Source organism: Gigantopelta aegis, chromosome 5 (assembly GCF_016097555.1).
Source record: "Gigantopelta aegis isolate Gae_Host chromosome 5, Gae_host_genome, whole genome shotgun sequence".
NCBI classification, from domain to species: domain Eukaryota; kingdom Metazoa; phylum Mollusca; class Gastropoda; order Neomphalida; family Peltospiridae; genus Gigantopelta; species Gigantopelta aegis.
The window spans coordinates 11,116,057-11,132,956 of NC_054703.1; the positions used below are offsets into that span (position 1 = coordinate 11,116,057).

The 16,900-nt window shown below is 37.3% G+C and overlaps 1 protein-coding gene across 1 annotated transcript in view; it reads left to right on the forward strand.

The window, feature by feature from the left end:
* Positions 1–65: 65 nt before the first annotated feature.
* The window catches only part of LOC121372939, a 17,069-nt gene continuing 234 nt past the window's right edge, over positions 66–16,900 (forward strand). Inside the window, exons 1-3 of the mRNA XM_041499374.1 lie at positions 66–396; positions 8,234–8,439; positions 15,915–16,000. Of these exons, the coding sequence (XP_041355308.1) occupies positions 66–396; positions 8,234–8,439; positions 15,915–16,000 (623 nt within the window). The remainder of the gene's footprint in view (positions 397–8,233; positions 8,440–15,914; positions 16,001–16,900) is intronic.

A 16,900-nucleotide genomic window follows, 5' to 3' on the forward strand; every position in this document is an offset into this window, starting at 1 on the left:
AAACAAATATAAAAACCCTACATTTGTCAGTAATTCTTACATTTTACTTTTAAAATACACTCGCCATGAAGAAATACCCAGAATTCAATATTCCCTCATCACATATCTTCATCATCATAGCCGCTGGAGTTCTTGCAGTAAATGTTGCTTCTCAGAGATGCGAATTGGGTCCAGTGATGTATAAGAGAGTTTTTACCGACAAGGCCTTCGTGGATGATGCGCAGGTTACCAAAACGGGAATCGCCACTCGCGTCGGTTGTCTCGACGTTTGTGAGAGAAGCCTGGCCGAAGTCTGCACTGTATTTGTCTTCAACCAAGAACAACAGCTGTGCAAGATCTACAAACAAAGTCTAAACCAACTGACACAAGTCAACCAAATGGGATCTGTGGGATTCGGTAAGTAATACAATTCAGTACCATTTACAATTAAACACCGTTATCTCGTTTCTTGGAATATCTCGAGGCCGAGAAATCGTCTGATATAATTTTCAGCAAATATGCTATGCTTATCTCAATTCATCCTTATTTCCAACTACTCGGTTCTGTTCCTTCCGCATCGAGATAAGGATGATAAACATTATAGAGTCTCGATTTTGACATGAAGTGGTATTTGGAACTACCGTACTACCGTACTACCATACATTTTTTATTTCTTGATAGTATATATCCTGACAAGTAAATACTACCCAGTATGGGGACACATACTCAAATGACGTCATCAAAATAGCGACCGTTTTTATTACATATAGTCATATAGTATAGTCAGGTAGCTTAGCAAAGTGATATGGACGGCCCAGACAAAAGCATACATTTTGTTCCACATGTTACCCATTATTTTTTCAACATTTTGATACGAAAACCATGCCCATGTTATATCTTGGAATTTCCAAGTTAGTCGCCATGTAAAAACAAGTTGGTATCAATATTCCAGCATCCATATTAATTTTGGCTCGCAATTGGATCGAACGGTAAGATCAGACTATCAACTGCAACGACCAAGTTGCCGAACTCGACTGTTGCATTGCAATTCCACTCACTCCGAACTTACGATGGGTGCGCTCAAATTAACAACTAATCGGTCGTAGGAGTTGTAAACAACGAGAACACAGTTGCGAGTGTTTCCAGACTAGCAACTGAAAAGTCGAAGAAGTTGAGTGATCGGCGAATTGGCTAACTCTGCCGCGATAGTTGGTAATGTGATCCAAACATAACCTTATATTTGTGATGTACGGAATACTATGTGACACAACTTCTGACATGCTGGGGGTGCATGCAACTGTCACTCTGACATGACCCATATTTTACATGCATGACACTCAGCGATAAAACAATCTAAATATACTCTTCAAAAAAGTAGGGGAACCTGAAATATTAATTTTAATATCAATTATTAGACCGAACATAGGTTTTGACCACAGCATCCTAGTAAAAAACGTTCAGGTCTGTTTATCAACACACCGAAACACATTCCATAGTTTGCACGTGCATCACGCAGTTTCCCCGTACACGTGTGTGGGGTGTCATTCTCGGTTTTGATAATTTCCAGGAAGGTCAATTAATCACTGTGGAACATTATGTCTGTCACTATTTTTCATTATGTTGATCATACAGTTATTATTGTTCTGTTTTTAGTAATTTTCATTGTTTGAATTTACGATTTACTGATAAAAAAACATTAACTTTCAGATTTCACTTCTGACCCCAATCGTCCTTCAAGATCTTTGGTGGTCATAAAACCCACTGTAATGCTGAACTACCGGTTGTAATGTTTATCATATAACCATTCCCAATAGCTAATATACCTTACAAGTTTGGCAACTGTAAATTCTTATTAGAGTTCCCCTATTTTTTTTAAAGAGTATATATAGAAACTAGTTCATGTGGGTTTTTTCGAATACGATTTGTATGTCGATTGTAAAAAACATATTTTCGCGAATAGCAAAGCAATGAGTGAAAATAAGGTGGGTTTTTTTTTACACATCACGAGTTGACATAAAAATCATATTCCGAAACAAGTTAAAGTTTGTTTTATACTTCAGCACATTGATTTATTACTCATTGGCTAATGGATGTCAAACATTTGGTAATTTTGACATATAGTCTTAGAGAGGAAACCCGCTACATTTTTCTATTAGTAGCAAGGGATATTTTATATGCACCATTCGAGACGGGATAGCACATGGCACATCCTTTGATATGCCAGTCGTGGTGCACTGGCTGGAACGAGAAATAGCCCAATGGTCCCAATGATGGGGATCGATCTCAGACCGATCGCGCATCAAGCAAACCCTTTACTACTGAGCTACATCCCGCCTCATCCACTTATTCCAACAAAAAAACCCCACTATTTGTTATATACATCTTTCCTATTTTTAACAATATCTTTCGTTTTTTGTTAATACCTTTTCGGTTTTCTTTATCCTATCAAAAGCACGTAAAGTCACTATATATTTGATTTGACTGAACTTTTCCAGAATATTTACTTGAAAACTGACTTGATATACGAAATTTGAATAAAACCGATATATATATATATATATATATATATGCACACATATATACATATAATAATAACTTGGATATATTACACTTTGACTTCCATCGTTTATTTACATACAATACTGTTTCGTACAGGTCGCGATGTTTGTGCGAACCTGCACTCTTCGGTGCATAAACCAGAGTGATTTGTATAGAACATTAATTACAGAGCAACGTGTCTCTTCTAATCATGTTAAATTACTCAAGAGGTATTTGTCTTTATGTCTACATTTGCCGACCACCTGTCCCAATCATTTTGCCAAGTCGAAACGATAAATTGGTTGATGTTATGTTTAAAATCAGTATACGGCACACCAACTCTGGCATGATGCCATATAGGCCGAATTTACGAAAGGTGTTTATCCGTTAACCGCGAGTAACTATCCAAAACAGGTGTGTGTATTTTAGTAAACAAATTACGAAGAACGTTTATGTTACACGCATATAATTAATATCACTAAGTTATACACCTGCGTTTAAAAGGCACTGACATACTTAAACACACGAAAAGGGTTGTTTAAATCAAAGTAATCGACACTTTTCATAAAACAAACCCCCCAGAAACAAACCAACAAAACCCCCAACAAAAACAACAACAACAACCCTGAACTGAACAGTGCCGATGGATGCGTTACAAGCGGTCGAAATTGCTCAGGAAGATCTCAAGAATACAAAAATGATGACCAAAGACGAGCACATAAACATACCAGACAGGGGTGTGTGTGTGTGTGTGTGTGTCTGTGTATGTGTGTATGTGTGTGTGTGTGTGTGTCTGTGTGTGTGTGTGTGTGTGGGTCTGTGTGTGTGTGTGTGTGTGTGTGTCTGTGTGTGTCTGTGTGTGTGTGTATGTGTGTGTGTGTGTATGTGTGTGTGTATGTGTGTGTGTGTGTATGTGTGTGTGTGTGTATGTGTGTGTGTGTATGTGTGTGTGTGTGTGTGTGTGTGTGTGTGTGTGTGTATGTACACTGCTGGAGGAAATCCTCAAATTTGGGCAAAAATTATAGAGATATTGTGGCAAAATGTGGTAAACTGAGGCGTTGTGAGGATGCAAACCATATACAGCCGTTTGCCAGCATAGGCATATTGGCTTCCATCACAGGAAGGGGGAGGGCAGTCTGGCTTTTGCCCGAATTAAACGAAAATGCCCGCCGTGACCACTTTTCGTAAATTCGGGCCAATAACTTTATAGACAGTGGATAAAACAACACACGTCCGTATCACCATCCCAGTTAAGGTATGGTCCAGATTCATATTGCGAAAAAATTGAGATACGAAAGTGAGTCAGTAAAAATAATATATTCCAATGCAATCGAATCCTTTGTTTCTTCTAGACTTTAATGACTGCCAAACTTCAGCACTAAACATTGATGCCAAGTCAGGCAGTCTCATGGAAAGTATTGTGTCTGGTGGAAAACCTGCAGCATAAGCCACAAAATTCCCATTTTGTGATCCATCTGTATAAACAGGAATGTAATCACGGTACTTGTGGTAAGACAAAATGTGAAGGAGTTTTCAAGTTGTCTGTTAAATTAATATTGGAAATCAATAAAAAAAAAAACCACCCCTGAATGCAAAGACCAAATGTAGAAATAGCATTTGGCCTTGCTTCAAGCAACTTCATGTATTTATTATCAAACGCAGCATTATGTGTAGGATGGTTTGGTAATGATTTAATCTTGGTAACATACTGCAGAGAATGCTTTGTATGCTTAGCACCCAAACAATGTTGGTGTACATCAACGTACAAGCTCTCTACAGAAGAAGTTCTAAAAGCACCAATACAAAGCCTGAGTCCTTGGTTCTGTATAGGATGTAGGATCTGCAAGTAAGACCTGCTTTGATCCAACTAAAGATCGATACAGACGGAGCATAACTTTTCAGTTGGCTCCCCATCCCGTATTACCAATAAAGTTTAAAATATTGATAATTTTTAAGCCCTTCTTTTTAGCATATTTAAGATGATGCACAAAGGATAGCTTCCTATCTAAAATAACTCCCAGGAATTTAGTCTTCTTCACAACTGGAATTGGACTTGTGTCCAAAAACAACTGTGGATCTAAGTGGATACCTCTTTTCTAGCAGATATGCATACAAATCGTTTTTGCCTTTGATAGTCTAAAGTCATTGTTAGTTGCACATTTTTGATGAAGTTTATTCAAACAAAGCTGCAACTTACACTCAATGATACTCATATTGGACGGTCTATAGCATATCTGAGAAATCCACACCAGGTGTTAAAACACTGGGTGATGCTTTTAATTTTCACATAAAATAAAGTTACCTTGAGGCACACCCATCTTTTGTAGGTGAATATCGTATACAGTCGACCCCACCCAGACTTTAAAACATCTGTCTTTTAAAAATTGAGAAATAAAAACAGGGAGTTGACCTCATAGGCCCAAGACGTGGAGGTCATTTAAACTCCCATACTTCCACGTGGTGGATTAACATTTATCTAAATAATAAAAACCCACTGACACTAAGTGCTGATTATGGATGAAAGATTCCATACAAAACGTTTCAAATCTAACAAAATGATCAATCATGCTACGTCTAGATCTGAACCCACATTGCACGTTAGTAAGCAATTTGTGAGATTCAAGATACCAGACAAGTCTACGAAAAATGGAACTTGTGAAAGCGATAGGGCGATAACTAGTAGGATTTGATGGATCCTTACTAGGCTTTGGAATAGGAATAATAACTGCTTTCTTACAATCAGAAGGAAAGTGACCAGAAATCCAGATGCTAAAATAGTTAAAAGAAATATCAAATATGATTCTGGTAAATGTTTTAATAATTGATTATGAATTTCATCTGATCCTACTGAAGTATCATGGGCTCTACGAAGAGCATCCTGCAATTCCTCCAAAGAGAAATGCCCGTTGTATACTTCAGCATTTTCGGATGGAAACTTAATGGACTGCCTTTTAGCTTTATTTCGAACAGATGTAAAAACATCTGTACTGAAAGCAGATAATGAGTTATAAGTAAAGTTGTCTGGCAATATCACGATGAGACGTAACTTCTGTATCATTGACAGACAAATGATGAACTGTATTACTGGATTCTTTACCTTTGACTTTACGGATTCTATTACAGATGGTTGTGAATTCGAGTCGGAGAAACAATTTCTCCAATATGATTTCTTACTCTGTCTGATCGTTCTGCGAGCCTTAGCCCTAGCAATGCGATAGGCATCCAGGTTATCTCTAGAAAGTTCACGTTTGAACGTCTCAAGCAACATGTTTCGCTCTTTGAATGCATCCCTGCACGTATGATTAAACCGTGGCTTATTGAAATGCATTGGTACTGCTGAAGTGTTAGGAATAGTTCCGTATGCAATGTCCTCCAAGATGGAAGTGAACAGAGACATGGGATCATCAGCATCAGTAATGACAAATTATTGCAGACGAGTGCTGCACAAATGTCGAAACTGATGCCAATTTGCTTTCACCTTTGAACTCTTTCAAGTGATGGAGGTCCATCATTCTCCAAAATAATGGGAAAATGGTCACTACCAGAAGAGTGTGGACCACCGTTCCAGGACAAATCAACAAAACGTGATGGACTACAAAGGGTTATGTCTATAGATGTGAAAGAACCACTGGCAGAATGAAAATATGTATAACTTTTATCATTTTATATTTGAGAATTAAGTCTTCTAAATGTTTTCCTCTAATATTAACATCCTCGAATCTCCACATAGTGTAGGGACCATCAAAATCCACATAATGAGCTGGACAATAAGATTTTGAAGGTCTCTTCGATAGAAATTAAAAAGACTGAACATAAGGTGAAAGTTTATTAGCCGTGGCATTTAAAGCCACAGCTTGTACATTCGCATTTATGGTAACAATACTCTGAGGAATAATTTCATAAACAAGAATGGGAACACCCCCAGATGCTCTATTTTCAGTTTCCTAACATTTATGATAGAGGTTAAGGATGCGGCGCTACAGTGAAGGCAATGTTACACACAACTCTCGATTTCAGAAGACACTTAGAGTGACCATTCAAAAAACAAATACCCATTTTTCATTGTTTTAACATTTTGTCAGCTCACCAGCCAAGCAGACAAGCCTTTTTTGGATGACAAAAGGAGACAACTTCTGCAAAGCTCAGTCATCAACAGAATTGATAACAAGGAACCTTGGCTAAGATCCATTGGTTGTAACCTTTGATTTTTAATGTTTTGTGATGTCTTGGATTCCTTATCAGATGACGAGAAAGTCGAAACCTCGGTGTGGACCCTTTTCAGGGTCCCATTTGATTGTGATAATTTGTTGTTATTCATTATTAGATCTATTGTGATACATCAACCATGCTCCCACCCATCACATAGTCAAACAAGGGGACATGAAGCTGCAGATAACCACCAGCCACTTATGCCAGGGGTACATGATTGATATACTTAGGCAATACACATACAACACATCACCCAATTGACCCCAGCCACAGGCCCAATAACAACACATATACAAGTCTTGGCTAATATAAAGAAAACAAAGGTTGTTTGCTCAGGAGCTTGGCGTGACCAGCCGATTGATCAGGTCGGGGCTTTCTGACCACCAATCTGGCAGAACTCCAGGCCAAAGTGGTGTGTTGCTAGAAAACATACCCGTAGATATGCCGCCAACTCAACCACCAGGATCCCATCGTCCAGCATTACGGGATGCACCTCACGGCCAACAAGGTGTCCCAAAAGGGGAGTTGTATAGAGAATGTTTCACTCCTGCAACACGATGACGTTACAGTACTTGCAGGGGCTAATGATATTGGAACAGTAGGCTGTAAATTGTTTCTTAGTAACGATGGTGTTATTGTGAGTAAAGCAATATTAATAAATCTTTGTAAGTATATACAACAAGGTCTTAAATTCATGTGATACAAACATGAACATTTTGTATATGTATGTGTATGTGTAGATGTATATATCATATTGTTACATAACCTATTCAATCTTACTATAGTGATAAAGATATTGTCAAGCTGTGAGAAAAATGTATTTTGTATCACACTTATGTGCGATCTGGACAGGGTCTTCTAAATGGGGAATTCCCTTTTAATTTTTACTGGAGTTAATGCCTTTGTGTTACTGATTACATATATGATATACAAATTACAGTGTATGATTGTTAACGTTAAGTAAATCCATGAAAAGTGTATTAATCAAAGATTTGAGAAAGTATTGTTGTGACATTAAATTATACACATTTTTGTAAACCTTAAAAGAAGGTATCGTACCATTACTATGTAATGCATACAGAACTTGACATACGTTGTTTTCGCTTCCTATGTATTGCACTCGTTTATTTGCTCAAGAAAATACCCCTTGAGATATAATCTTGCATAAAATAAACGTGTGCGATAAATACGAAGGGAAAACAACGTATGTGAAGTTCTGTATATTTATTTCATCATTAATTTGTTCTGCCATTGTAAATGCTAGATATGTAAACTTGCTCACCTTGTATGTGCTATCCCGTCTGTGGGATGTTGCATATTAAACATCATTTGCTACTAATGGAAAAATGTAGCGGGTTTTCTCTCTGTGACTATGTATGATGTACTAAATGTTTGACATCTATTAGCTGAAGATTAATAAATCAATATGCTCTAGTGGATGTTATTATTATTATTATTATTATTATTATTATTATTATAATTATTATTATTATTATTTAATTATCAGTACTTGCAGAAGCCACATGTCCCGCACCACCTTCCCTGCCCAATGGCAAAGTCACCTACAATTCAACTGTAGTAGGAAGCACTGCCACCTACAGCTGTGATGCAGACTACCAGTTTTTTGGACTCAATCAATCGAGTGTTTGTGAGACGACTCGAGCGTGGAACGCTCTTAACGGTTCTTGTAAACAAGTGTTTTTCTACAACATTGTGAGTATTAAATGTAATATGTGAGATGCCTGGGTCGTGGAATGATTGTTAATATATCTTGATAGGCTAATTAATCTTATTTTCGTAAATACCTTATGATCAGGATCGTGTTGATATATTTTTAGAAAATACATCCGATACATTACCGTGCAAAACAAGAATGCATTGATTTTTTTAAAATAGGATTTTGATCAGAACAAATACATGGTGATTTTGAATATGCATTGTTGGTGTGACAATTGTTTTATATAAATCAAATCAGTTTATTCATAAATGCATGAACAGTAAAAATGTGTTTTGCCACGTATTGTGGTCTATTAATATGTGAACAAACCAAATAATATGACAAACACACATTTACGGAATGTTTTGACATGATTCGTAAAACACATTTTAATTGACGACAATTTAAAACAAATACTAATGTAAATAGTGCACAACCTAATTCATGTCAATGTTTTTTTCTTTAAAAAAAAAAAAAACCCATTGGATCTGACAATATGTTTATCTCATCGTCTGACTTCCTATTTAGTATTTAATATTTGTAAAATACGATATTTACACCTCAGATGCACGACATTATGGTCCATCCCGTTTCCTAACGTTGGTACTTAAATGTTTCTAAATTAACAACAGCTAGTGCAACAAAAATGGGTTAACATTCGAACCATAATCTATTTTGCTATCTTGTTTGCTTAAAATTTTACGATAGTCACAAGTCATTATCTGAGGCAATGTTAAGTTACTTTGAACTAACCCTGTAATGAGGAACAATGAAGTTTTAAAGTTGACGACTATCCATTGTTACGATCAAAGTAAGTCAAATTACACGAATTTCCTAATTCATCGGTGATATCAAATCAGGATACCATTTCTTGTCACTGTGTTGTTCAATTATTTTCATTGATGGTCAAAATTCATACATTATATTTACTACCATTTGGCTTGTTTGGTCTGCCCTTGTGATACACCAACTAAAATGGCAGCAGCTGTCAAAGTAAGAAAGTAACTCTAAATGAATGCCCGAGATTCTGCAGAAATAATAAAATGCCATGTGCTTGAAAACTGGCTAAGTATATATGTAAGATTAAACATTGCTGTATTGTTACTTTTTCAGTTACTAAAAAGTATGTCTAAAACACCCACTAACAATACAGCAAACGATGTTTAGTTCGTCTCGTTCCATCATGCTACAAAAATGTTTTTGTTTGTAAACAAAATTCAGTTTGGCTTCACATAAGAAAAAAAGTAAAGGTGTTTTGGAAAAAAACCCCACAACAACAACAAACAAACAAAAAACACCCCGCCCCCCCGCCCCAAAAACACCCACACACCCCACCCCTACAAAACACACCCAAACACCAAGAAACCCATCAAAAAACCAACCAAAAAAAAACAAACAAAAAAAACAAACAAAAAAACAAAAAAACAATAACACTATTTTGTTTGCAATTTAGAAATCAGGCGGCTCAGAAAAAAAATAAAAAATTGTATAAAATGCCATAGTATGAAAAAAAAAAGTTCCCTGTGGATACTTTAGCGTTTTGCTATTTTTGTCAGATGCACATTGCAAATTACTGAGCGATTCTAGACTATTAGTCATTGTCATACACTAGTACCATAATACGCTGTAACACTAATAATGGATTCATCTAATAGTAATCCATTTATAGTGCTTCCCACAGGGAACGCCTTTTTTCATACTATGAAATTTATTTCAAGTTATCTAATTTTTGAGCCGATTGTTTTCTAAATTGCACACACATAATAATTTAGTTTCTGTTATTTCTACAACACTTTTGTTTTTCTTCTTACCTCAAACCAAACTGAAATTATTTACAAAATACATTTCCGTAGATTGGTGGGACGGACTATAGGTGTTAATACTATTATGCACATATATATGGTGCTGTTCGACAATTACTTAAAGCTTTAAAGTCCGAACCACGTTGTTAACAATTACGATAAATTACTCTCCTACTTTTAATTACAATATATATTCCTCATATTTTGCCAAGACATCAATCTACATCTATATCGACTTCGCCGAGATCTTTTAGGACAAAAAAAAAAGAAAAAAAAAAAAAAAAAAAAAAAAAGAACAACAAAGAAAACAGAAAATCCCTTACCTGTAACATCAATCTGATACAAGATCAAAACACTTTATCGTTGCAAGTTCTTGAGGTCCAATAAGGTATAAAATAAGTCGTGCGTAGTGACAAAATAAACCACAACGTTTGGGACATAGTAAATTGAATATAACCGTTAGCATCTATTTCTGACATGTCATAACCAGAAGTTGCATTCAAGTTATCAAAGCAGACAATTAGATCGGACTTTCTGAATTTGGATATATATATATATATATATATATATATAGAGAGAGAGAGAGAGAGAGAGAGAGAGAGAGAGAGAGAGAGAGAGAGAGAGAGAGAGAGAGAGAGAGAGAGAGAGAGAGAGAGAGAGAGACAGAGAGAGAGACAGATAGATCTATAGGTATAGATATATATTCAGTCAAACTTCGATAACTCGATCTTGAAGGGGACGAGGAAATAGTTCGAGTTTCAGGGAGTTCAAGTTTTCGAAATGAATACATAAGATTTCAAATTTGAAACTGCATTGCAGCTGGATGATTTCGCTTAATAGTGTAAGACGCTTGCGCTTCACTGCCTGCATCTAAACTCTGAAAAATATGCATCCCCAGTTGAATGGCGAATTAATATTTTAAAAAGTCACCCAACCCTTTTGGTGGCATCTTCCGACGCCTTTGATACATTTATTTCGCGTATATTGTAAAGGTAAGCTGATAAGAAAACAAAAAAGATAACACAGATGAATTTGAAATGTATATGCTTGGGCATATACATGCATTTATTGACAGAAAAAACAACAAAAAACGAAGGCTTTTCATACACAGTAGGAAATAAACTATATATTTTGCAGATGTGAAAACATGACAAAACGTAACTAACAAATACAACACTGAATGCCGAATAACACTCATTTGCTTTTGTTTTCACAAAATTATTTTAAATTATACTCTGTCAGAAAAGAAACGCATAGGTGACACGGAAAGAAGAAAAGTGTTTCATTTGACAAAATATCGTTGTTTTGTACAATGTTGCTGAATGACCATGTTTTTAATGTTTCTGGAATGGGACAGCATGCCCAAATGCACCCTAAAACAAATTTAACGCACGTTGTGCGACAATTGCAGGAAATAGGCGTGAAATGGTCAGATCTTGGCGAATGCAAGTGAAACTCGGGGAAAAGATTATGTAGTGATGGGTATTTAAAGCTGCAATGCTCGCAATGATGCATCATTTCCATTTCGACATAGACGAGTTACAAGATGCCAAGACTAAACTTGCCGAATCAAAACATTGCAATAGGCCGCCTCTATTTAGGTAAATTGCAGTCAGCAGTCGCACGCCACATGAACGTCCATCAGAGCACCATGTTAAGTCTCTGGGACAGGTACCAGCAGTTGCAATCAGCTGAAGACCAGCCCAGAATTGGAAGACCTCGCATAACAACTGAAGCACAAGATCGCTACATCCGGGTTCTGCACTTGCGTCACCAAACTGCCACAGCAACGAACACTACTGGACGCATACCTGGTTTGAGAAGGGTGTCTGCACAAACCATTTGGAACTGACTTCGAGAAGCTAGAAGACCGTATGTTGGCCCCGTCCTACGACATCAACATCGACATTTACGTGTTCACTGGTGCACGAATGTACAGTGGTGGAACTTGGGAAACTGGCGGCGAGTATGGTTCAGCGACAAGTCATGTTTCCTTCTATAGCGAGGTGATGGGTGTCAACGTGCTTACAGAGCCACAATGAACGTTTTGCCAACAACTGCGTCGCCCAAGTTGACAGATTCGGTGGAGGGTGTGTCACGATATGGGGAGTCATCTCATATACCGGTAGAAGTGAACTTGTGTTCGTACAAGGCAACCTGACAGCTGTACGCTACCGGGATGAAATTCGTCGCCGTCACATGCTTTCTATTTTGGATTGACAGAGAGACCTCTTTCAGCAGGAGAATGCCAGGCCGCATATGGCACGTCTAACAATGGATTTCCTACAGAATGAGACCATTACATTAATGTGCTGCCATGGCATCAAGATCGCCAGATCTCAACCCCATTGAACATCTATGGGACAAACTGGACAGACGTGTACGCCAGCGTGATCCGGAGCCTCAGACGCTTCCGCAACTGTCGCATGCACTGCAGGAAGAATGGGCTAGGATTCCAGGTGCCCGGATTCAGAGACTCATTCAGTCTATGCCAAGGAGATGTTGCACAGTGATTGCTGCTGCTGGTGGTCACACAATATACTGATTTCAGCGCCCTCGTGCGACCCTGTTTGGTGATGAAAACGGATCCACTGCCGTCAGTCCATAGGAAGAAAATTGTCACATGTTCATGTCAAATTTAGCTGTGATACGATCATCAATAACGAAATTATGCCACTTTGTATTAAAGAGATAATTTCATGAATATTTCGCCTATGCGTTTCTTTTTTGACAGAGTATATTTTAAATAAAAAAATCATTAAAAAACACTAATGCATCAGGAACTAACATTTATATAAAAAAACAGAGAAAGAAACAATGCTAACAATTATAACAAGTTCTCTTTGAAGTTAACCAGACTGTGTCTGTAAATTTTGTATTAGGTTACGCAGCGAGGCTCTCCGCGTATGAACGCTGCCAACCAACCACAGGATCATTTCGTTCCGCTTAGTCGACGATCTATTATTCGCGCTTCGTCTGACTGACCTGATTAACAATTCCTTTGTCTTTAAAATATTAACAGCAACGACATTTTGATCAATCCACACGCGTCGAGCATTAGCGGTGGATAATTTATTAAATCTTTATCGCGGGACCAAAGCCATAGGTCTAGAGATCCAGTTTATCGAGTGTTCGAAGTTTGAGTTTTCCAAGGCTAATATTACTAGTTTGTATAGCAATTCGGCCGGGACCGTCGCTTCAAGTCGAGAGATCAAAATGTATGATAAATAGAAGGTGGAGTTATCGAAGTTTGACTATATATATATATATATATATATATATATATATATATATATATATATATATATAAGACCCCATGCTACTTATGTAGATATGTAGCAGGTTGCATTTATAAGAATATACGTGAATATTAGCATATTATTTTATTTTATTTATCTGTTTTGTTCATCCGTATCTGAAAGTGCATGCAGTGAATCCCTGCTTTTCCTGACAAAATGTGCGTCATATCTCTATTTCTAAACTGACGCAAAATGTACATTCTGCTGAATAATTCACAGTTGCTTTTCGTGTCGTGGTTTTAATCTGACGTGAAGTGACTGACTGCTTTGAATGTATTGTCTTATGGAAGAGAGTTACTTTCTTCTTTAAGACGAAGTCTGATACTGGAGTCACGTGCTTGTTTAACGTATTGGAAGTAAGCATTCGTGGTCATGGTGTTGTTTGAATGTTGTCTTGGTGGATGGTACATGAACGATGGTTTCACAGCTGTAATCCACTTAATCAAAGTGAAGGGATTATCTGTAATTTCAATCATTTCACTACCCCCCCTTGATGGGTTTGTTCACCTGATCATGGGCTTGGTCCATGATAATGACAGTACACACTGATTTAATAACCATCGGCTTTTGGATGTCAAACATTTGGTATTTTTGACACAAGAGGAAACCCGCTACATTTTTAGATGCAAACGTCTCACTCACTGAGCAGAATGTTTGTGGGTTTATTAATTTAAGACAGTTTCGTGGACAAAAGTTAAAATTTCATTTGTTTAACAACACCAATAGTGCACATTGATTTATTCACCAAACATGATAATTTTGACGTGTATTTTTATAAAGGAAACCCACTACGTTTTTATATTGTAGTAAGGGGTCCTCTATATGAGCCATCTCACAGTGAGAATAACACATACCACAACATCTGATATAATGCTCACATACCACAACATCTGATATAATGCTCACATACCACAACATCTGATATAATGCTCACATACCACAACATCTGATATACTGCTCACAAATAGGTCGGGGATATTGCACCAAATTACCAAAAGTATGTAACACTTCACCACATTTATTTCAACATTACAATATACATAACTTAAATGCCCACTGGATATCAATGGGTTTAACAACATGAAAGATATTTTAGGACTCACAATAAATGTAATACCAGCCAGTGATGGAGTCAGAAAAATCACATGATGCCAATATCGTGCTGGACCTTCTCTAGCGTTAATACATGCATTACACCTTTGCCACATGATTCTTATAAGGCGGACTATTGTCATTTGTGGAACTGATGCCACTCTTCCACCAGTGCCCTGCCTAATTCTATCAACGTTCGTGGTGGTTGTAGATATTGACGAATACGTCTACCAAAGATATCTCAAATGTGCTCTGTGTGCGAAATGTCGGGGGCCATTACTGGCCAAGGCAAGGTCTGCATTTGATGCCTCTGTAGCTGATATGCGACTACGCGTGTATGGCGAGCCATGACATTGTGATCCCGAAACACAAATAATGCGTCATCATGACGAGTAGATGGTAAAACATGACACTTGATCATGTTGCCTCTGTAGTACAGACCTGTGACTCTCCCTTGACAACTGTGTAGATCAGTTCTGCGTGTCGTGATGATGCCACCCCACACCATTATTATCCCACTTCACAGGTACCATGGCAGCCGCTTGATAGCGTTCACCTAGTATGCGCTACACCCTTACTCGACTGTCATTGAAGTCACTAAACATGCAATTTGAACAACGAACTTGTGTTCATAGTAGCTGAAGCCGATACTATTCCAGCCGAGTTTGACGATGTCTTGCAGTTAAAGTCAAAGGAACCAAACATCCATGTTACCTGTTGGAGTTCCTGTTGTAGCCGAGTTGCATTGATTTGACGATTACGGAAGGCGCTAGTTTTAAAGAGTCTGGTGGTGGCAGATGGACGTTCATTTCGTGATCTGTCTTGCACTCGACGGGTTCTTCTGTGTCACTCCCATAGTCTTCTAATGACTGACTGAGATACATTCATTCGAGGAGCTGTGTACGTCTGTGTTTGCCCACCCTGGGGCAACCCTATGGCGCTAAGACATCCTGCCAATGTCAGGCAGCGCATTGTTACAATTTAGCCATCCTCACAGCATTTTATACTCAAAACCATTGTGTCTAAAATACTACGGCAACGATAGCTTGCACAATCCAGACATTTTGATTTTTGGAAGAGCAATATCTATTAAATCTCTATCGTGGGACCAAGGATTAAATTGATAGATCGATGTTTTCGAGTTCTCCGAGTTTCAGTTTTCGATGTCTGTTTTTACTGGTTCATATAGCAATTCGGCCGGAACCGTCGCTTCAGTTTGAGAGACCACAATTTGTTGTCGAAGTTTGCCTATAAATATATAATTTATTCTTCTTTCAGACACCTCCTCACGATATAACTCTTCCTGGATTAGTTAGGCCTGGATGGAAGGTAGAGGCAATAGCAACGCCTCGTCGTCCACAAAGGTAATTCTGATATACATACAATACCAAGTATATTCATCAATAATTAAATTTCCATTATATTCAGTACAACATAACACCATCCCATTGTACGTGGCAGGCGGAGTTTGTTCATTTCTCGATGAACCTAAAACATTACGTCGCTAGGGAACGTCATATCTGATCACGTCATTGCTGATCACGTCATTTTTTTATGAGCAAGTTGTCTTATTAATCGTTATTATGTATCCACCAAAAATAATGCATAATTAAGTATGAAATTTTAGTGTTATTATTAGCAAGTATGATTCAAACTTAGTTATAAGTATTTTGCTGATTCACACAGTTTGCAGATGATTTTTTTTTCCATACAGACAACCCCTTAATTATAGTATATTATTATTCTATATGCATGTTATTATTACTATTATTATTATTATCATTGTTATTATTATTATTATTATTATTATTATTATTATTATTATTATTATATTGTAGTAGGATGATAATGCGGGTTTAATATCCTCGAGAGATCATGTACCGGTCTATTAACGGGAAATGGTTTCAGTGTAATCGATTTTCTTTGAAAATCAACCAACAGATGGTTATATTCGACTAATTATATATCTTTGTTTATGATTACATATTATTTAATATAAGTGCAAAACGGCCGTTTTATATACATTTTCCTTTTTATCATATCTATGCAGTTTGATTTAGGGAGGTTTTTGTTATGCTAGTTTCAGACTACCAACTGCAACGACGATGTTGGCCAACTCGCCGATCTATCAACTTCTATGACTTTCCAGATGCCAGTCTGAGCATTCTTTTAACTGGATTCTCGTCGTATACAACGAGTGCATCAGTTGTAAATCAGGAATGGGAGAAATTACAACTTAATAATCGAGTTGGCCAACTCAGTCG